This window comes from Lutjanus erythropterus, chromosome 4, assembly GCF_056507025.1.
Source record: "Lutjanus erythropterus isolate fLutEry1 chromosome 4, fLutEry1.hap2, whole genome shotgun sequence".
NCBI classification, from domain to species: Eukaryota; Metazoa; Chordata; class Actinopteri; order Lutjaniformes; family Lutjanidae; genus Lutjanus; species Lutjanus erythropterus.
Window position 1 is genome coordinate 1,281,750 of NC_139320.1, and position 23,600 is coordinate 1,305,349.

A 23,600-nucleotide genomic window follows, 5' to 3' on the forward strand; every position below is an offset into this window, starting at 1 on the left:
TGTATATAAAGATACTAATCTATTGTACATCTATCTTATCATACTATATGATATGATGTTTCTTTTCCAGAATCTCCAGCCACTCTTCAGCACAGTGTTGGTCTGGATTGGCTCACTGTCCTGTCCTTAAAGCAGCTCATTCAGCTAACTGAATGTCTGTCTCCTCCTCTCTGCTGCTGTGTCCTTGTAAAGTCCTCTGGTTTGGGGCAGAGGGCTGCAGTGCTGAAGCCACAGATAAGGCCTTCAGATAAGGGGGGTGGGGGTTGGGGGGGTCTCTGCAGCATCAGCTGTCTCTTATCAGACCACACAGGCCTCCCTCCTTCAATCTCTGTCCTTCTGTTCAACTGTGAAGCACCTTTTCTTTTCTCTTTTTCCTATTCTCTCACTCCCTCATTTGACCCTTTCATTCTTTCTCACACTCCACGTCTCTCTCTTTTATCATCCAATCACCAGGATGCCAGTGTAGATCCATATTGACTTATTGAAGGGGCAAAATGGCCAAAGGGGAAATGAGGCTAATTAAACTGATAGGGAAAATAAATGTTGGTCTATGTGGTGTGTTTAGCTGGCAGCCTTGATTGCCATGTGTTGTTGTCTGCACTTGTCTGTGTATATGTGTGTGTGTGTGTGTGTGTGTGTGTGTGTGCGCGTGTGTGTGTGTGTGTCAGTCAGCAGTGTGGAGAATCACTATGATAAGGGGACAGATTTAGTATGGATTGCTGGGCAGAGTGAAAGCTATCTGTAATGAACAACAATGGACCTGACCTTGAGGCAAGAAGGAAATTCACTTAGTGGTGTGGTTGTTGGTGTTGGCGCTGTGACCGTGTGTGTGTGTGTGTGTGTGTGTGTGTGTGTGTGTGTGCATGTTCAAATGAATGCTGGAGAAGCAAAATTCTATATTCTAGAAAATGAAGTGAAGTCTGAACAGAGAAACATGCTCGAATGAATGCAGTGAAATGTAAACTTACCTCTATGTCGGTTGGTGGTTTTGTCGAACATTAGCATCGCATCCTCTACCTGAGAGAAGACAGAATGACTTGTTAGACTGCAACTGTGATGCACATGTAGCCACACAGTGCCAAACAGAAACATTTCATCTTTAAGGGTAGCACACAGAGACAGCTTGTGAAGTGTGTCAGAACATATGCACATATTGTGTTCTGTGTTGTGTTGAAACTTATTTATTCACGTTTTAACCAATCAGAGTTGTGTGTTATATTGTGTTAAAATGAATTAATATGTTCCCTCTGTTAGCTGGTTGTTCTGACAAATTCAGAGTTGTCACCCTTCTTCCCTTCACCCTCCAAAAATATATATGTAAATGATAAAATTCATGTCACAAACATGAGACAATTAGTTGACTATTGACTCAAACTGACCACTACTGGTCGACTTGGAAAATCTTTAATTGGGGCAGTCCTAGATCATATTTTTCACTTGGTTATGTGACCTCCTATTCTGAGATGCCTCAAGTCTCTCCTTTGTTTCCCATCAGGCTAACATTGTGACATAATCATGACCTGAGATCCACGAAGGGAGAGAGAGAGAGAGAGAGAGAGAGAGAGAGAGAGAGAGAGAGAGAGAGAGGGAGAGAGAGAAAAGTCCAAACCGACCATACATTTACAAGTTTACAAGCTACAAGATCCTAATGTAAAACAAAACTCACTTGCACTTTGTAAAGTTAGAATTTCAAGAAAGTTTCAACACAACTAAGCATCCTCTCCTGCCACAAGTGGCCTCCTGTCTGTCACACACAATACACTGACTGCCTGCTAATGGGTCCAGAGAGGGAGATGCTGAAGAGAGCACACCTATAGGTTGTAGACAATGTATATGTCATCAAACTTCACAAGCTGCATTCGCAAAAACTTATGATAATATGAAACATGTTTGACTTTGTCAGAACATAAAGACAGGAAAAAGACTGACTGAAGACAGTTTGGACTGAGTTTTATGACCACCTTACACCAAACAATCGGAATGAGGGGAGCACGCCTTAACTTTACCAAGACTATTATGAATTTATTCCAACATTGGAAATTTGTCATCAATAGTGAGAGACATGCTCTAGTCCTCCAAGATAGACGAAACAGCAAACATGTCATCTCCCGTTCATGATATGGTCCATCTGCATAAAATCTGAAAATGATGCTGATGTGCTGTTGGTGCTCAGCTAACAGACAAAAATCCCATGTTTGTCAGATTTTGATTTGCCACTGCTTGCTGTCTGAGACAATATATGATAGACAGACAAACAAATCAATTATTAAGTCAAAATAAGATGCATCATTGTCAATTTTAACACAAAATTGAATAAAGCTGATCATTGATAAATATCTGTTGCATCATCTTATAAAAAAGCAAGACTGAGGACTGGCCACATCCACGTGAAATATTGTAAGATTCAGGACATAAGGAAAGTGGTGCTATTTACAGGGAGTTGATGTGTTTAAGTGTTTAAAACTACTGATAGGTTTAGCATTAGCACTTAGCAAAGCCTGGACACATATATCCTGGCACTCAAAAGTACAAAACACATGCACCTTTCTTACACTCTAAAGCTGTCCTCCATGCACCAAAGTTTCTGCTGTTGTCCTGCTACATATAATTCTGCATCTGAAAACATGTAAAGACATGGTGAACATCCAGAAAATATGTAGTATTGGACTGTACAATGACTGTGATTGAGGTAAATGCAGCTGGATAACATTATGGCAACGTTCACTCTACATGACTCTGGCTGCAGGTAGCCTCCCGTTAGCTCATAGCAACAGTAAGGAACTTGATGATGTTGAGATCAGGGCTCTGTGGGGACCATACGATCACTTCCAGGACTCCTTGTTCTTCGTTGGTTCCTAATGACATTGGCTGTATGTTTGGGGTCGTTGTCCTGTTGCAGAATAAATTTGGGGTCAGACACCTCCCTGATGGTATTGCATGATGGATAAATATCTGCCTGTATTTCTCAGCATTGAGGACACCATTAATCCTGACCAAACCCCCAACTCCATTTGCAGAAATGCAGCCCAAAACTTGCAAGGAACCTCCATCATGCTTCACTGTTCCCTGCAGACACTCATTATTGTACTGCTCTCCAGCCTTCCAGCAAACAAACTGCCTTCTACTACAGACAAATATTTCAAATTTTGACTCATCAGTCCAGAGCACCTACTGCCATTTTTCCGTACCCCAGTTCCTATATTTTTGTGCGTAGTTGAGTCACTTGGCCTTGTTTCCATGTCAAAGATATGGCTTTTTGGCCACAGTTCTTCCATGAAGAACACTTCTGGCCAGACTTCTACGGACAGTAGATGGGCCCTGCATTAATATTTAAGCAGCAAGCAATAAGTTATTTGAGTCATTGCAGAGACGTATGGATGCAGTCCTCCAAGCTCATGGGAGTCATACACGACATTAATTCTTTTTTCCAAGGCACCATGACTTTATGTTCTGATGTTATTGTAGCATGTTTGTGTATTCAAAATAAAGTATATGTAGAATTTCTATATTATTTTTGTATGTGACAAGACTTTTATCCAAACAAAATCTGACTTTTCTGTCCTAATTAAATGATAAAATTCAATGAATGATACAAAACTTTATTTTGGTATAATAAGCATAATCTAGAGGGCTTTGCCTTTCATATAACCCACTTCTGATTCCAATTGATCAACAAGTTACTATTTGTTGTTCCTCAGGGACTGTATTTCACCCACCTGTAATCATCCACTAATAATCAGAATGTGGATTAACTGTAGTGGCAATCTGAATAATGCATCTTTTAAACAGGTGGAGAACACTTTGCCTTTGGCGTGGCGTGGCGACATCATTCACCAGTGCAGCCAGCAGGAAACATGGCGCCCAAGTGGCACAAACGCTCGAAAGTTTGGTTACATTTCATGAGAAAGGATGACAACAGGGCAACTTGCAATACTTGCAAAGTGGATATTTCATCAAAGGGAGGAAATACTACCAATATGCAGAAACATTTTCACACACAGCATGCGATAACTTTGAATGAATGTCGCGTTTTTGATCTGCTCCAGAGTGAATCTCAACCCAGCAGCAGCGGCACTTTTAGCACATCCTCTGTTGTTAATATTAGGGCTGCAACAGATCGCAGTTGATCCGTGTCCTGTACAGATCGCCCTCTACGGTTCGGCATGCATGTGATCCGCAGACCACATGTGAGCATCATAGTTTTACTGTCACTGTTACATTTGTATAAGTTATAATACCTGACATCTCAATGCATAGCTGCTGCTGTGTGCAGCGCATCTCTGTGAAGAGCAACTGATTTAAAAGCTGTCACATCGCCTTGAGTGAAATCCAGACCATAACTTTTTTCACTGATGTAACTATGCTATCACCAAAGAAACAGATCATAAAACCGTGATGTTCATTGAAACTTTGGTGATATCAGCTGTCTTAACTTCTACACAGCTCCTCTCTGCTCACCGGTGCAGCTCTGTCTCACCCCATCTGTGACACAGTGTGTCTGCTGATTGATTGATTGATCCTGACTTCTAACCAATCAGATGTGCTGTGCTGTAGGCGGGACATTGAGCCAGACTACAGAGCGTAGTTGTGTATTATACTGTACAGTGCATAATGCTCTAATATATGTATAGTATATACATAGTACAGCACTGTATAAGTTTGAAGTTTTTAATATTATTACTATTATCATTACTATTATCATTATTATTACATTACATGACTATGGTGATAATTACAGACAGACAAATATTAAAAATAATTTAACCCTAATCCCACCACTTTGTTCTTTTTTGCTGATCCCAAAAATGATCCGATCCGTGACTCAAAACCGTGATACGATCTGAACCGTGAGTTTTTTGATCCGTTGCACCCCTAGTTAATACTGCAGGTAACTAACTAACACTGCCTATCATGTTAGCGCCATTTGCCTCATTGTAAAACCTGCTATTACTAACTGTTAACTGTTAAGGTTAAATGAATGCCTTCTCATGCATTACATTTAGATGACCATGACGAGAGACAGAGTCTGACTGGCTCAGAGGCTGGCAGTACTCACTCCAGTTCACGTCTAGCTTCCTGTTTGTTCTCCTTTTTTCCAAATGAGAATCAATAAGAGAATCGATAAAGAACCAAATCGTTAAGCAGAATCAAAAATGGAATCGGAATTGCAAAAATCTTATCAATTCCCATCCCTATTGAGCACAATGTTTCACTGTTGACATTGTCTACGCCAATTTGGTAGACATCAGCCAGTGCTGATGACAGCTGCACTGTGCTGTGCACTGCTCCATGCCAGGCAGAAGATAGATGTGTTCTGTGTGTGTGTATCTTTTTTTTTTTAAGGTTCAGGCACTGTTTAAGCAATGGTACCATTTTACAAGAGATTTCATGCCCTTAACAGGACCTATTCATTCTGGGTTCTACTAGAGAAGGTCTGCATGATTCACAGTTCTAAAACATTCTTATTTATCTTGTTCTGGCCCTTTATGCTACCCCTCTTTTCACCCTCTTGTCACAACTCAAGGAATACAGGTTTGGACCCAAATGCAGACACTGAAGGCAGACAGGAGCAGTTCACTGATATTTAATAAAATCAAAAAGAAAATGCAAAAAGGCTTATGTGAAGTACACAGGGAGAGTCCTCAACCAGAGAAAAGAAAAAATGAACAATGAATCCAAAATGTGAGGAAGTAAACATGAGTAGATTTCACAAACAGATAATGATGCACTAGCAACTAAAGTGTGAACAGACACAGCACTAAATACACTGAGGAGGTGATCACAGGCAGCCAAGCAGACATAAAAAAAGGCAGGAAAACAGACAGACAGGAAGTAAAGACAACAAAGCCATACAGGGGAAGACATACCAAAATAAAAAAGGAAGTGAATTACAAAAAACCCAAAACCACGGCACCTCTGCCTGAAGCAAGCCTTTTAGCTCTCTTTAAGGGCCTCCTCCCTAAAAGTCTAATTTCCTCTGATTGGCGAGCTTCTCTGAAGCCTGCTAAGAGGTATTACTTTAGCTGCTAGCTGGGTAGTTAGCTCAGAGATCAGTCTGGCAAGATTCAAGACTACAGCACCCTCAGTGTTTCTGAGCACCATTAGCATTGGAAATGTTGATACGAGACATGAGATAATTTACTATTTATGAGATGACAGATGAGAGCAGGTTAGGAGGATGGTGAGGCAGCTGGAGCAGGGTGTTTCTGGGAACTCATTACTGTATACCAGCACACAACTTTATAACTTTATCCACTGATTTTGGTGATATTTTATGGATTTTCTGGTTTTCTCTCCAGCTTACCTTTTTCAACATTGTAGATATTTATGAGTTTCCTGATGACAAAGGTTTACTTTAGATGCTAACTGCTAATTCACTCAGTGCAGCTAACTGTGCCTGAACTGGGAGCTCAAAACACCAGGTGGGTGGACTGCTAACTAGCAGTAGCAGTTAGCTATACTAGCAACAAGTAACAATAACCTTATAAACTGTAAATAAGTGAGTTGAGCAACAACACAACATCAGGGGAAAACCAGAGATCATGTCCTTTGAGTGATGACAGTACAAGTGGGCAGGCATGCTCTGCACACTGTGCTGTGCCTGGAGCAGGTGATCATAAAGAAACCAGAAGAAGCTAACATCATTAGGTTGAATCAAGTCGTCCAAGGTAAAAAATAACTTCTAACAAGGTGAGATTGATTTGTTTGATCATTACAGTCCCACTAGAGAAGACAACTGCAAAGGCAAAAATGCACTAAAAGTCTCAGTAGATGTGTCAGTTGAAGCTCCTATGGCACACTGCAGCGTTCACATTTAAAATCCCAACACCACTGAACCAGCGGTATTTATCAAAAAGGTTGCTATTTATATGTATCTATTTATTTCTATAGTATTATTGTTGTTAGTGATACTTTATTCTTAATAAATAATTTTTCTCTTAGGGGAAAAATCCTCACCTTTTTTCTGTTTATGTATTAAGGCAGCAGAATAATTTACATCTCTTTCACACAGTTTACGTCAGTAAGGATGTTTTAGACCACAACAGACAGCAAAGTGAACACAGACACACCGAGGAGATGAAGAGGGAGAGACAGTCTGGACAGTTCTCTGTGGTGTACAATAAGGTAGCACAGTGACAGACAAGCGTTTGTCTGTTTGTTACTGAGACAGATATTTTAGTTGGTGTATAAACCACAGAAATGTACAGTAGCATCAGGATTTATCATCAAAAAAGTTTTTTATATCAGTTGGCACTTCAAACACATTCCCCCTCCCTCCTCTCTGCTGCCTCTCTTCTCCTTCGCAGTTCTGATTAGTGTGAAGTAATTAAGTATTTAAAGTATACAAATTGGACTTGAAGTTTTTACATCAAGTCGGCACATCTGTCCATATTCACTCACTTTCTCTCTCCCTCTCTCTCTGCTGGAGCTCCACCTGAAACCAGGTCCAAAATCCAAAGCTCCAAAATCGAAACGGAGTTCGGAGTGGAAGCATCAAGGCAGTTTGATGCACATCAAGATGCTTTCAGTGCATGCTCTGCCATTTAGAACGACGGATGTACTTCAAAACACAAGTGTCACATGCATTTAGTGTGTTTTGGCCTTCAGATCTTAAGCAACACCTGTATCTATACACTTCTAATTCTCCAATGGGTCTCCACGATGGCATCAGCTATAGCTGCTAAATATGTGATGGAACTGCAAATTTTCCTCCACTTTCCATCTTTCCTGCTCCATGACTAAAGCTTGATGGTGTATTAAAGGTGTACAAAGGCTTTGAGGTTTCCTTAATGCTGCACTCACATGGCACGGCTGTTTCCTGATAAGACCATAATAACACAGAAGTGGAAGACAGCAAAGGAGTGGTGAGATACACAAAAGAAACAAAGAAAAACTGATATAAAATAACAACACAACAGAAATAAGACAGGAAAAACAGAGAAGATGGACAAGAGGCAGGGACACAAATCAATATTCAGACATATGAGATTCACTTCATTCACCTTTATTAGTGGTGATATGGAGCTATGAGCTGCAGCATGTAGCCCTGTGTGGAAAATTCATCTAATAGGAACTCAAGAGTTTATTTTAATTATAATTTAATATCGCTCATAAAACACCACTCCAAATCAATTAACTAGTAAACTTACACCTTAGAGAGAGATTAAAAAAGACCCATTCCTATCTACCATGCAGTCATCTTAATGACATGGTCCCAACAAGTTTTGTACATATCACCACCATGCTGCAAAGCAGCTAGATGAAATCTGTATTTAAAATAGAGACACAGGGACAGATTTACTGCAACCTTTGTGTTCTTTGGTTGCAGATGTGACACATTCTGACCCAAACACATCTGTATTCATTGAACAGACACACCAGGCTGCAGTCAGAATTTGCAGTCATGTGATTTGCATTGTAGTTTGGAAAATTCTCTGCATATATATATATGACAAATAGGATTTACAGAAGCCAAAAGCCAAAACGTTTGTCAATGAATTACAGACTTGTATATAGCTAAAACAACTGCCGCAAACTACAAAAGGGCTATGCCTCTGCCTTGTGTCAAAGTGGGCCTCAATATTCAGAACTTTGTGTGAGGGGATGAAGCAGAACTACTATTCTGATCACAGAGAGAAAAAACACATTGAGCCTCATTCACTAACACGTGTAGCAATGTTTTTACTGTGCACAAAATAAGTTCCAACTCAAACTTAGCATCTGAGTCATGAAATGTGGCCAAGTTAGTTCTTACCACCGTGCGTATGTTTGTGACTCAAGATAATTCTAAACTGACAAACTTGCGCCTGCTGTCTGCAATTGGCACACCCATTACTCTATATAAGAAAATGTGTTTGCATAGAAAAGTATAATGGAGGAAGTGGTGAAGTCTAACGTCACATATTACAGACATAATCAGGCATTGCTGTGGTGTGTGGTGTATATATATATATATAAATATATGTATGTATGTATATACAAATATGAGGCCCAGGGAGTGCAGGAACAGCAATCATGTAAATTTGTCTGTTGTTGTTGTTAAACGTATTCTCTTCTCCACATTACAGTAACGTTAAGTTGATATGCATCTCTCTGTCGCGTGACTAAAATATAAATGTTTATATGTATAAGTGTATATATGTAGCAGGAAAGATTTCTGTAGTGCATTTTTTGTATTTGTATCAGGTTCAATGTAAAGAGCGGCAAATATACTTCTCCACATAAAAAGTTTAACATCCAGGAAACACTGTAGATCAACTGTAACTGTGTGTGGCAGTACAGTCTCTGATTTTCCGTTGCTGCATGTTTGAAAGATGCAGATGGCATTGTTGACTGTGAAGGTAATGTATCACCGTGGTAAAATGCTCCTGTCCCAGCTTTTTTGGAAAGTGGCAGGCATCAAATTCAGAATAAGTATAAAGTTAATCAGGTTGATTATTAAATATCTTGTCTTTGTACTGTTTTAAATTGAATAAAGGGTTAAAAAGTTTTTGCAAATCATTGCATTCTGTCCTGATCAGAGGAGGATTTAGAGGGTGGCTACTGATGCTCAAGCCCCAGAAGTTTTCTCAAAAGCCCTGCATCTTTTATGTGTTGAAAATGACACTGTAATTTCTCTCAGTCTCTCTCTGACTGCACTGTATGTGTGTGTGTGTGTGTGTGTGTGTGTGTGTGTGTGTGTGTGTCAATGTGCAGTAACTGGAGTCTAACAGAGAGGCAGTAATACACCACCAACATGCATGTAGCCCCCGTAGCCTCCCCTGAAGAAGAAATATTCAATTCTCATGGACGTCCACAATTAAAAAAAAAAAACACCTACAGCACCGTCCTCAGAAATCTGTACATCAGCAGCAGCTGGAGCCGCCACTAAACCACAGACGAGATACTTCAGGTGAAATTTCAGGTGTAACACTTAATATAACACAATCAGAGCCAGTCACTCTGTACAAATACTATGCATGTCACACAGGGCCTTATGAGGTACACAAGGGCCCCGCCTCCCCCTCGTGTGAAAGCATGTGTCAGTGTTTACACCTTTAATGAGACGATGAAGCAGAACTAAAGACAAAATAACATCCTGAGATTGAACAGAGTGAACAGTAATCAGGTAAACGTGTGTTTCCTCCTCTACAGGTTTGATATCATTCATTCACAGTGACGTTCAGTTGATGCTCCTCCCTCTGTCTGTCTGTCTGTCTGTCTGTCTGATGTTAGCTGTGCTGCAGTCTGTCTGTCTGTCTGTCTGATGTTAGCTGTGTTGCAGTCTGTCTGTCTGTGCTGCAGTCAGTCTGTCTGATGTTAGCTGTGCTGCAGTCTGTCTGTCTGATGTTAGCTGTGCTGCAGTCTGTCTGATGTTAGCTGTACTGCAGTCTGTCTGTCTGTCTGTCTGTCTGTCTAATGTTAGCTGTGCTGCAGTCTGTCTGTCTGATGTTAGCTGTGCTGCAGTCTGTCTGTCTGTCCGTCTGTCTTTCTGATGTTCGCTGTGCTGCAGTCTGTCTGTCTGTCTGTCTGATGTTAGCTGTGCTGCAGTCTGTCTGCCTGTCTGTCTGCCTGCCTGTCTGTCCAGACAATATATGGACATGATGTGACTCCTCTGAGGTGACCAGGAGTGTAAAAAGTATTCAGATCCTGATATTCTCAGATAAATATACTTAAAGTACAACTATTAGTGTTGTAGTAGAATGTTTTCAGTCAGTGATATTTTGTCTGATGTTTCTGGATTAATATTACATTATTGTTCCTGCTGTTTACTGCTGTAGATATTTAAGGTTGAGCTCATTTGAACTACTTTATAGGCCACTGTGGCTAGTTTAATCCACAGCAATGCATCATGGTCTATAAGATCATTTAATGTCTAACATCACTGTACTGTGAGAACCATGTATCTCTAAAAAGTCAGAAAAAAGCCTTTTTTTCAGTTTTGTGGATTAAAAAGTTCAGTATTTGCCTCTGGGATGTCATGTAGAAACTAATGTTGGATACTTTGGTATTAAATGAGAAAATAAGTACAATCCTTGATGTAAATTTACTTAGTTTGCATCAGTAACAGGTGTGAATTTATGTGCGTTCATATGTGTTCTCCAGTGCCTTCTGTCCTCTTCACGTTCTTAAGACATTTCATCAGAGGTGAAAAAACATTTTGGTGGGTGCTGAAGAAAAAAAAATGAAAAAAGAAAAAGAAAAGAAAAGGAAAAACATAAGGTTGCAGTCTCTGGGCTTAGCCCCGGATCTCCTCAACTCTTAGATCTGCCCCTGGTCCTGATGTCCCTTTTTAGGAATTGGGGTTGTATACAAAAACTTTTGGTGCAGCAAAGGGCTGCAGGCTGGAGTCTAACCAGAGCCACTACAGAGGACAGATATCCTCAGTACATGGGGCACACGCTCTTCCACCTTATTGTATTTTTGTGCCATACCCAACTGAACCTCCTACTGAATCTGCTATGGAAAACAGTGCTTGACTGCAGTACATGATGAATGAAAACACTCTGTGCAGTACTTTAATTGTAATGATTAAATATCTGTCCTGTGTCAAACCTGGCAGTTTTGTGATACAGCCACAGCAGAAATCAACTCGGTCCAGTCCGCTGAATTACTTATTTTTCCACTCAGATTAGACCCTTTACTTCAGATGAATGACATATTGAAGTGGGCCTGAAGTACAGAGAATGAAAGCTGCCCACTTTACCACCTCTGATATAACGTTAAAAAACTGTCAGTCTTTGAGGCTGTGATAGACAGAGTGTGGAAGGCAACAGCACACAAATGAATTGTGGCTTGGAAAGCACCAGCTTGCATGACAACACCGTTCTGTGTTGGTTGTGGCCTGAAATGTTTGCTAAGTGACAGTGATAGCTCCCATTCCCAGTTTTTCTGTATGTACAAAGGCAGAACAAAAGAGCTTTATTAGTTGGAGCTTGAATTCAAAAGGTAGAAGTGTGATAAGAGAAACAAAGACATGGAGAGATGCAGAATGAGGGATGACTTGTTGATAAGAATGAGATGTATCACTTTGTCATTGTGGCCTCTTTTGTTGCTGTTGTTTGAAATATGTTTTATCATATTTGATAATCTGGCTCAGATTTCATGGGTGGCCTGTCTCAAGAGGGAAAGGCAGTGATATCAGCTCATCAAGTGTTTTTGCACTCATCACGCTGCCAGTCTCTCTGGGAAAAAAATGGAAAATGAAAAGGTGATGGACGCAGAAGGTTCCTGTGACTGTGGGCTGAAAGGTATTGCATGGTATTACCTTTCTGAAAAGCAGCTGCATTTCCTGGGTAACCTTGTGTCAGCTGTCACTAGCAGGGGTTATTAGCCCATATCTGTAAATATGAAATGAAGAGATAAGAGCGTAGCAGATAAGGAGAAACTGACTGAGCCTTTCAGAAACAGCCTATCTAAACTTTCCATGCCTCTGCCAACTGCTTTATCCCAATCCTCCTCTGAAGAGCTGCACAGAAACGTTTTTTTTTTAAATGTCACCTTTATTTAAACCAAGACAGGCTATGGTGATAAGAGTTCTATTTCAAAAAAGGTCCTGGGTATCACCTACTGAAAGAAAAAATAGTCCCAGGCTTTTAAGAGGGCATCCAACCTCTCAGGTATTGTGGTTTTAAAACCACGATTTCACACACTACCTAAAATCAATTTGATTGAGTCTAGCTGTTTTCACACATGCTGTAGTGAGGTGCTCATCACACACAAGATCTTGAAAAAAGTATAAGACTCTAATGGGATGAATATTACACTATTTACTATTTAAGGTTTGGGCCAAAGATCCATCCAAAAACGTACCAAAACCCCTCATGTGTCAAATGAGATGGTGTTGAACACAGGAGCACCACAAGGGACAATTTTATCATCACTGCTCTTCTCTGTGTGTATACAGATGAGTTGATTTGATTTGGATCTCCTTTAGCCATTAGCTAATCTTCCAAGTGTCCTATAAATAAAGAAATAAAGAAATAAATAATAATACTTCAACATAAAATCATATACATGCATCGATACACACACACACACATACAGCCTACATACATTGGCACATTCTGTATACCATATGTGCCTATATATATACACACATTTATCCAAATCAAATATTCATTCACATAAATACAAACCTACTATAATACAATACTGATAATAATGATAATAATAACATTTAAAACCAAAGATCTTGCAATCAACCATCCAACTGTTGTACTGCTCTTGAATGAGTTATTGTGATGAATTCTATAATTAGAGAACAATATTATTCACTATTTTTCACCATCAACTAATAACACTTTCATGCTCCTTGTTCACGCTCATCAGAGACTTCAGTCCACCTACTGAGGAAGTCTGCAACTTTATCACATTTAAGTCCAGTCCACAGCAGCCTTGTCAATTTCTTATGTGGCCCCCTCATAAAAAACTGCCCACCTGTGTAGCTTTTATTTTTTTTCCTTCAAACATTTTCTCTTAAATTGAATGAAAAATTGAATTAAAAATTAAAAATCTAATTGGGTTAATATTTTGTGAAAACATCATAGTCATCTGTACAATATTTTCACAATATCAGTATTGAGGTATTCAGTCAAAAATACTGTCATACTTTAAATTTGTCTATATTGTCCATTGAAAATACAGCAAACTCATTTTATCACTCTAGCTTCTTTCATCCCTTGGAGTACACAACAAGTCATCAATCACAACCTATATGATCAACAATTTTCAATATCGACCGATATGAAATTTCACTATCGTTGAAAGGTTTTTCAGCTTTATCGCTCAGGCCTAGTAGTGTCAATGCTGTTGTTGTGAGTATTTGTTCAAATATGCCCAAAAATTAGTACTGCAGTCCAGATACTGAGTTGAAGCCATAGATTGTATATTGAATAGGCTGAAATCCTTAATATACAATCTGTGTTTGAAGTATGTTGTTTTCCCTCCTTTACAGGCCTGAGCAAGCTCAGGCAGGCTTCAGGAACACTGCAGGAGTGCAAGACAGGTGCAACATCATAATTTGACAATAACGAGCGAGGACAAGTCCTACACTGTAAGTTGATCAGCTGTTTATAACTACCAGTTGCCTGTCAATGTGAAGTTGAGCCTGTTATCCTGAAAACAAAAGCCCACTGCTCTGAAAATACTCACTTTTGACTTTGAGTTCAGTGACTGACTTCCCTCTGCCAGACTATAATGTAATGCTCATTTGAGCTGTTACAAACATCTACACCTTCTACAAGATCATTAAAGATTTCTAATATTGATATCTAATATTTCTAATGATTTCAATAATAAAAGTTATGAGCTGGAATAAAAATATCAAAACAGCTCATCACAGCTGCAGCCCTGTTGTAAGAGAAGCCAGTATTTCTGATGAAATATCGTGGTCATTTTATGACAATAAATCTCTTCTCCTCTAATGTTTCATTGAATGGCCAGATGGACAAAAGACAATTTTTCACTGTTTTGGACAACAACGTTTATTGTCCTGCACATGTAGGTTAGTGGTTTTCAAACCTACCAAAGCCAATGGAGGCCAAAGATACAAGCCAGTCAGAGGCAGAGGTTCGAGGCATGTGTGAGAAGAAAATAAGCTGTCAATCAAGGCTTTTGATGTATCACTCTCTCTTGGCCTGTAGTGCTGTTTGTACATCTAGATTTTTTTAGTGTGAGTTGTAGTTGCAGAGTTTTGGAGATATATGCCATAGAGATTTATGCCCTCTCTCCAGTAAAATAGGACTGAATGGCACTTGGCTTGTGGTGCTCAAAGCACCAAAAAGTACATCTGAAAAATTCAAAACCAGCATCTCTTTCAAAGATCATTATCTTGAGTAACCAGGTGGTTACTCCACTGTTGCCTCTAAGGTATTATGCAGCCACCTGCCACTAGTCAGGGCTGCATAACAGCCCCATCAGACAGCAGCCCCTCTAGCCCAGCGCATATGCCCTGATGGCCCACCCAACCCTGGATGTTTTTATCAGCAAAGTCGGACAAATGACACCTTGTAAAACCAGCGCGATGGAGAGAAAATGGAAATAAGGCTGTGACAGAATAAACTGGTTATAACCACTCGACTGGAGCAACATGTGATCTCATTCAGCACAGACACAAACATTAACTTGCATGCAGTGCTGCTAACACTGCTAGCGTTAGCCACCCCATCTAGCAGGCTGGCAGCTAATGTCAGCTCCGGATGAATGATGTCATTTAGCCCTACATTCTGTGATCCTTTTCGGTCTGAAAAGATGAAACATTTAGTGAGCTGTTGTCATATTTTCTAGGTTCATGTGTAATGTTTGTATTGCATGGTGCAAAGTGGCACACATCTCAGTGGCATTTAAAATATAATTTAGTGATTGTAGACTGATTAATGGCTTCAAATGGCTCTTAATACACAGTATTTTTTCAGACAGTGTTTAACATTATCAATTAATAAATTGTTCTAAATTTCAATTGCTTTCTGAGTGTTTTCTTACTGTTAGACTAGTCAACTAGTCTAAATTAAATTTTGCATTTAATTGATAGGGAAATTAGTTGCTAGAAGCATTCCTATTCTGTGGTTAAAGAAAGTAGTTCCAGTAGATTCTAACTTTTTGTATAGTTGTGTGTTGCACTAATACAGTCACAGCACAGTCACAAAATCCCACAACACACCAGTGTTCCTTGGCACACCGTTTGTGAACCACTGCTGTAGGTAATTCAGACTGTTTCTTCGACACAAACAAAGAGCAAAAATTATTTCAAATGTAGCAAACCTGGTGTGTTTGTTAGAAGCCTGGAATTGAGTGTGGGTGTGATCTTTCTTGAGTCTTCATGGTCCTCATGGAGACCAGTTCCACCTCTCTGTCTCCCTGAGCAGCTGCCAACCACATGAGACACGCTGCAGAAAACAAGCTATTCTCCAGGGAAGCCTGGCTTATCTGAGCTGTCAGTCACTATTATAGCTGTGATGAAGAGCACAACAGCAGGTGTAGAGAGAGGGTCTCTCAGCTCCACATCATTGCTAACACACACCTGAACCACTCAAACAAAGGCACAGGTGGAACAACACATCTTAAGATGGGTCAAATGTAGAAAACACATTTCAGAATATACAATATGTTGAACTGTGTATGTATGTGTGTGTGTGATAAATACAGTTGATTTACTTTACATTTACTGTATTGGATCCAGGTCTTGGATCTGAGGTCTTTTGTGTAGAGCCTATTTTGAATAGAATTATACTCTTGGCAGGTGACCCTGTGCAGGACTGTTCTTCAATTCTAATGTGTAGTCACATTCATCCTAAGTTTTATTGAATTAAACAGACAATAATATCAATGTGCTCACATCTACTCGGTACAGGAACATTGTAAATGTGAAATATTCATTCATTCATTTTCTGTAACCGCTTAGTCCGTAAGGGTCGCGGGGCTGCTGGAGCCTATCCCAGCTGACATTGGGCGAGAGGCAGGGTACACCCTGGACAAGTCGCCAGTTCATCGCAGGGCTGACACATAGACAGACAACCACTCACACTCACATTCACACCTACGGGCAATTTAGAGTCACCAATTAACCTAACATGCATGTCTTTGGACTGTGGGAGGAAGCCGGAGAACCCGGAGAGAACCCACGCAGACACGGGGAGGACATGCAAACTCCACACAGAAAGGCCCTGCTCCAGCCGGGGAGCTGGGGGATCGAACTCAGGACCTTCTTGCTGTGAGGCGTAAATGTGAAATAAATAAGTTTAAAAAAAATTGTAAAAATGGAGAGAGAAGGTCAAACAAATATAAATATTGACAAGATTGTATGTGACACACTTACTAACCAAGTCATTTTTGTGCCTGAACTAGTCTAAGCCAGACCTCTCCACAGTGCTCAGCGATGTAGTATGCATACACATCATTATGCTGTAGGGGAAAGATGACCAGGGAAAAAGAAAGAGTGAAGTAAATTTGAATGAATATGTATTATGTATTATGGATACCATTGTAATTATTGGCTCTGCGCAAGCTAACACTACGTCCACAGGAGAGATGGACTTCACCGCTCCATGCTCTGTCTCTGCTGCTGCTACAGCAACCGCCGCTGCTGCTACAGCCACCGCCGCTACTGCTACAGCCACCGCCGCTGCAGGTGCTCCTGCCGCTCCGGTCTCTAGCTAGACCGAGAGCTCCCATCAGCTCCACTCCACTACATCCCGAGTCTTGGACTGTGGTCGGCACCCACAAAAAATGCTGGACAGGGAAGGGGACTTCTCCAACCCGTGGCATCCCGCTGGAAAACAAATTCAGCATCCTTGATCCCAATGATTTCCCCCCATTGGCTGGTGATCCGCGTCCTCCACCTACTCCTGTGCGGACATCTGTGATATCTGGGTCTTTACCATCTGCATCACCTCTGGCTGCTCATTCAGGAATGCTGAGCAAGCTGGACAAGCTCGGCCGATCCACTCTGCCCAAAACCCGCTGCTCTGAGCCCAACGTCACCGCAGCGCGGAAGCTTCCGGTTCACTCCACGGCGCGTTGTCTCCCGTGCGCTTCTTTGCCTGAACTCCAAGCTCCACCACGAGCCTCTTCTCCCACCACACTCGTTATTGGAGATTCAATTGTGAAGAATGTTAGGAGAAGATCTGCGGAGACCCACTGCTTTCCTGGAGCAAGGGTTGTTGACATTCTGGAGGTGATTCCCAGCCTCTTAGCCAATCACCCTCACGTCAGGAATGTAAGTATCCACGTTGGCTGTAATGATATTGCCAGCCAGAGGTCCGAAGTTTTAAGGCAGGATTTTAGCAGGCTCTTAGACTTCCTTAAAAACTCTGGCAAACAAGTTTTTATTTCAGGCCCAATTGCTCCCTTCAAGAGAGGCATTGGTCGTTTTAGCAGGACCCTTCGGTGCCATTTTTATTGACAATTTTAACCTGTTTTGGAATCGTGCGTCCTTCTTCAGGTTTGACGGCATTCACCCCAATGGCCTGGGTGTACGGATTTTAATGGACAACTTATTTCATGCAGTGGTAAATAAGGCCTCCTCAGAGTGACTGTCCAATGCCTCATGTTCAAATTTGGAGATGGCCACTTCCGGTCATCGGTCACATGCTCCGCCTCACACCTCACGCCCCACACCAAACTCAGTCACTTACTCACTAGCTCCGCCTGGTGACCACAAGTTTCCAGTCTCCTGCTGTAACACTCTCCCCTTGATAACCTCTATGCCAGCAACTCCTCTACTCAGGATACCTGTCCTATGGAAGCCTCAAACTTATTTGAAATGTTCAAAACGCACTGCAGTTCCCCTTCAGTCTAATACTGCTACCCCCTCATTGTATGAACTTGGGTCAACTCCACCCTCCTCACTTAATCCACATACATTAAAAACAGGAATGGTTTGGGTTTCATCCATTGGAACATTAGAAGTCTGCTTCAACATCAAAAACTTGATCACCTTAAGATTCTAGTTTCCCAAACAGACCCTGATATTCTGGTGTTGACTGAAACTTGGTTAAAGAAACATGTCAGTGATTGTGAAGTATCTTTAAATGATTATAATTTATTTAGAATTGACAGAAATGCAAGAGGAGGTGGGGTGGCTATTTTTTATTAAATCACATTATTTGGTTACAGTTCTAAATACTGTTACCATACAAAAATGTTTTGAATTCATTGCTTTGAAGGTCAATTTAGGGCCTAGTAACTTAGTTGTGATTGGAATTTATAGACCTCCGTCTGCTGAACCTGATGCCATTGATAAATTGGCTGATTTAATCTCTCAATATAGTAATTCAGAGATTATAATTTTGGGTGATTTTAACCTCAATTGGTTAACTAGTGTGTCTGCTTATTGGAGGGAGGTCTGTGATAATCTCAACCTCACTCAGCTGATTTCTGACCCCACTAGGCCTAACCTAAAAAACAATTCAAAGTCAATTTTAATAGACATGATTTTGTCTAACAGGAGTGATAAAATTGTTGCTTCTGGTGTCTTTGACCTTGGAATAAGTGACCATTGCCCCATAGCTTGTATTAGGGATACGAGATTGCAGAGAACTAAACCACGAATTGTTCTGAGGAGAAATCACAGAAATTTTAATGAACAGGTCTTCTTACATGATCTTTGTCATAGTAATATTTTAACCACATTACAAATCTCAGATGTTGAATTAGCATTGGATCATTTTATAAACACCTTCAACTTAGTTGTTAACAAACACGCCCCTTTCAAGAAGCAAAGAATCAAAGACAGATCGAGTCCTTGGTTTACCTCTGAGCTCTCATCTTTGTACCAATTGAAGAATAAAACCTGGGCTTTAGCTAGAAAATCTGGGGATCCCTTCCACTGGCTTGCTTTTAGGCAGCTAAGAAATAAACTTATATCATTTGTGAGGAAAACTAAATCTGATTATTATTTAAATACCATCTCTAGCTGTTCTTCAAACCCAGCTACATTTTGGAAGGTAGAGAATTCCACTAAAAATAAACATACTGTTTCTCTGCCCTCACATGTAACCTCTGGCCAGCAAGTAATAACAGATCACTTGGAAATATGCACAGCTTTTAATGAGCATTTTGCAACAGCAGGTCATCTTTTCAAAAATGGGAATATGGATTCTGGGGAATCTATAAATTGTCCAGAACCTTATGTCTCAGTACGTACTGTAAGACACATTCCTCAGTTTACTCTCCAACTTTTCACCCCTAATCAAGTTACTGGAGCTCTTCTTGCCATCGACTCCAAGAAAGCAACTGGAGAGGACAGTGTAGACCCTTTCTTTCTCTGGCTTTCTGCTTTGATGATTTCAGAATGTGTTACATATATTTTTAATTTAACCGTCTTATCAGGTACAATTCCCAAAGTATGGAAGGTTGCGCATGTTATTCCATTGCATAAAGGAGGAGATATTAATGATCTTAATAACTACAGACCTATATCTAAATTATCATGTCTGTCTAAAATACTTGAATTGTTAGTAAATAATCAATTGAAGTCTTTTTTAACTGCATATTCTGTACTGAGCCCACACCAGTCCGGTTTTAGAACTAATCTCAGTACCATCTCTGCAACAACTCTAATTTTAAATGATATTGTGTCTGCAGTCGATGGTCAGAAATATTGTGCTGCTCTGCTTGTTGACCTTTCAAAGGCTTTTGACACAGTTGATCATTCCTTGCTTTTACACAGACTGTCAAGTATTATATGTGATGCTAACGCTCAAAGATGGTTCCACAATTACCTCTCAGGTAGACAGCAGTGTGTAAAAGCAGGTAATGTCCAATCTGCATTTTTATCGTTAACAAAAGGTGTCCCTCAAGGTTCAATTTTAGGGCCTATCCTTTTTACAACATTGTCCAGGCTATAAATACTTGCATGGTTCATTTAAATACTGATGATACCATTTTATACTGTTGGGTAGATTCAATACAGCTGGTCATTGACAAGCTGCAATCTTCATTTAATACTCTTCAGGAGGCACTCATTGGCCAAAAACAAAATATATGGTATTTACAAAATCTAGGAAAATTGATTACAGTGTATGTCACATCAGCACTTTATCAGGCACAGTAATCGAAAGAGTCCCACATTACAAATACCTGAACATCTGGATCGATGACAAACTCACTTACAAAAATCACGTTAATAATCTGGCTAAACAACTGCGGACAAAACTTGGTTTTCTCTACAGAAACAAAACTTACTTCCTAATGTTTTGTAGGAAAAGAATTGTTGAATCTGTTTTACTCCCTGTTCTTGATTATGGTGATATAATTTATAGACATGCTGCTGTTACAACCCTTAAGCCCCTGGATGCAGTTTACCACTCTGCTCTTAGGTTCATCACCGGCGATACCTACAGTACCCATCACTGCATTCTGTATAACAAAGTTGGCTGGCTGTCTCTCTCTGTGAGACGAGACCATCATTGGTATTTATTTATTTACAAAGTGTTCCTTAACAAACTACCAACCTACCTTGCATCACTATTACATCTAAGGACAGGAGCTTATCAGGACCGGATAACACTTCATGTTCCTCGTGTCAATTCTGAACTAGGAAAAACTGCTTTTAGATTCTGTGCTCCTGACTCATGGAATAACTTGTAATGCACTTTAAACTTAGAGTCCCTGATAACTTTGGGAGATTTTAAAAACATGCTTAGAAGTTTTAATGTTCTTACATGCACATGTTTTAACTGGTAATTGTATTAATCAGTTGTAAATTTCTTACTGGCTATTTATTTATTTATTTATTTACTTTTCTGTCTTTTCTTCTTCTGTTTCTATTGTATTTCTGCTTTGTTGCCTAATTGTAATCTCGGCATCATTGAAAATGAGGGCCACCCCTCAATGTATTCCCGAGAAATAAATAAAGGTTGAATGAATGAATGAAAAAATGTAGAGGGAACAAACAAGTGTTTGCTAATGCTATCACACTGACCTTTATTTCATTAATGTTCAGTTTTTTAATCCTTTTTTATCAGTTGCTTCTCCAGTTATTGTTAATAGTTGATAATAATTGTGGGGTTGTGGGGGCTGAACTTTTTTCAGCTTCTGAAGGAGGGCATGGCAGAACAAGTTTGGAAACCACTGATGTAAGGGTAAGCTAGTTGCAAAACAAAAGTCACATGACACAAGTAACATGACGCATGGAACAACCTTTAATAACATTTTGGTTTCACATGGGACATGAACCCCAACTTAGATGTTCTCACTCTTTATCCTACATCAAAAGCCTGGTGCATCACATACAGCCACTAACATGTACCATGTGCAACAAAACGTCTGTATCCGACCGCCTGGCAGTGAGAATGGGCTGAGATAATAACTTAGTTTGAAAGCTGTGTCACGACAAAATAGAAAATTTGTGTCCATGAATGTAATACATTACATTTCCTGACTATTTCACAAACTGCCATGGGACTACAATGGTATTTCACAGATTTTTCACAGAAATAGCATCTGTAATATGTGTAAAAGATGAAGAGCGGGAGAGAGAGCAGAGTTGCTCCTAACAAACATGACACAGCAGAGATGGCTGTATGAATAACATCACGTAGCATATGATATGCTAACAGGTATCAATTTCTCAGCCTGTGTTCTGATCTGTAGAAGAAAAATAATTGTGGTTTATGTGGGACATTGACACAGACATCCGGACTCCAGAGAAAACCTGCCAACGATGAAAATTCTGATTCCTGTCTCCTGTGTCACTCATGAATAAAGCCAGGAATACCAAATGCTGTGGTTCATTCTGTACAGATTTTTGGTAAGGGGTCAGGTTTGTCTTTCTTATGACACCAGTGTCTAAACAGTGTCTGAGCAAAAACTTGAAAAATAAAAAGCACAAAATGACCATCAACAACATTGAAGAACAGCTTTTTTCACTGCTAAGGCAAATCTTGAATTGAAATATATTAACTGGTAACGGTTAAATTGTACTTAAATATATAAATAAATACAAAACACTTAAATTTACATAACAAAATCACATCATGAATAAATCCTAAGCCTAGCACAATGAACACTTGCAGTTACAGCACTGACAACAGCAAAAACACATTTTGAGCTGGTATTCTACAAACTTCTGCAGTTCTTTTGCAGAATTATGATCATATAGGCTAACCTGTGGAAAGGCTGCTGCCATCATCATCACTGTCTACTTATCATGGATACAAATGTCAACTTACTCTGACACATTGCATCTAGAGTTTTATATTTGTGCTCCCTATGGTCAGAGATGCTCACACTGCTGGCTAATGAGCTCAGCCTGAGGTCGCACATGCAGTCGAGCACAGTGCATCTCTGCTGGTCTTATAGGAACCACTGCCATATTGGCACTACGCTTCTGTACCCAACCCTAATTTTACTGTGGCTTCAGCAAATATTCAAAATATTTAAAATTATTTAAAAGAAAACAAAGCAACAAGAACAAAAAACATGTAGAAGTTGAGTTATTTAAAAAAAACAAATGTATTTGTATCCCTGTCGAAGCAGTGCATACCTGGATTCTGGAAGTTTTATTATACATAAATGTCAATAATCTTTTTATATTGTATAACATCGGGGTTATTTTGAGACTGACAAAGCTCCTCCAGAGCTTGTCACAGGCAGAGGACTCTGTGACTGCTAAACTGATGTTGAAGTGTGAAATACTGTAATAAAATACTGACATTCATGCTGCACAAATTTAAGACTTCATCATATTTTTCTTCTTTCACTGAACATCAGAGAAGACAAAGATTTGTTAGTGAAACAGCTCCAGGCTTTACATGCTGATGCCCCCAAAGATTCAAAATGGTGTTTTCCCCTGGTTTTCACACAAGTTTTTGTTCATATTCAAAACCACAGCATGCTCTCAAAAAAGTGTTACATCATATGAGAACTTGGAGGATTGCTGTTTATTTCAGTCTATGTTAGCTGAAAGTGTATCTTTTTCCAAACCCTGCAACCTAGCAGCATTATCATTTCCACATCTCTCCTCCTCTATTGCCCCATCTAGCCATTCCACCTCTGTGACGGCCCCTCTCCTCCCCCCAGCCCTGACATCATTTCATCTCTTTCTCCAGCAGCCTATCTCGCTGCCTCTTTCTCTCCCTGACAGTCCCATGCCGTCATGCGCTCCTCTCTCTGGACTG

General features: G+C 40.0%; 1 protein-coding gene across 5 annotated transcripts in view; it reads right to left on the reverse strand.

Moving 5' to 3' along the window:
* The window catches only part of LOC146327339 (RNA-binding protein Musashi homolog 2-like), a 386,994-nt gene that overhangs the window by 167,783 nt on the left and 195,611 nt on the right, over positions 1-23,600 (reverse strand). For all 5 annotated transcript variants that reach the window (XM_084716755.1, XM_084716754.1, XM_084716753.1 and 2 more), the window contains exon 7: positions 969-1,017. In XM_084716755.1, coding sequence (XP_084572881.1) covers positions 969-1,017 — 49 coding nt within the window. The remainder of the gene's footprint in view (positions 1-968; positions 1,018-23,600) is intronic.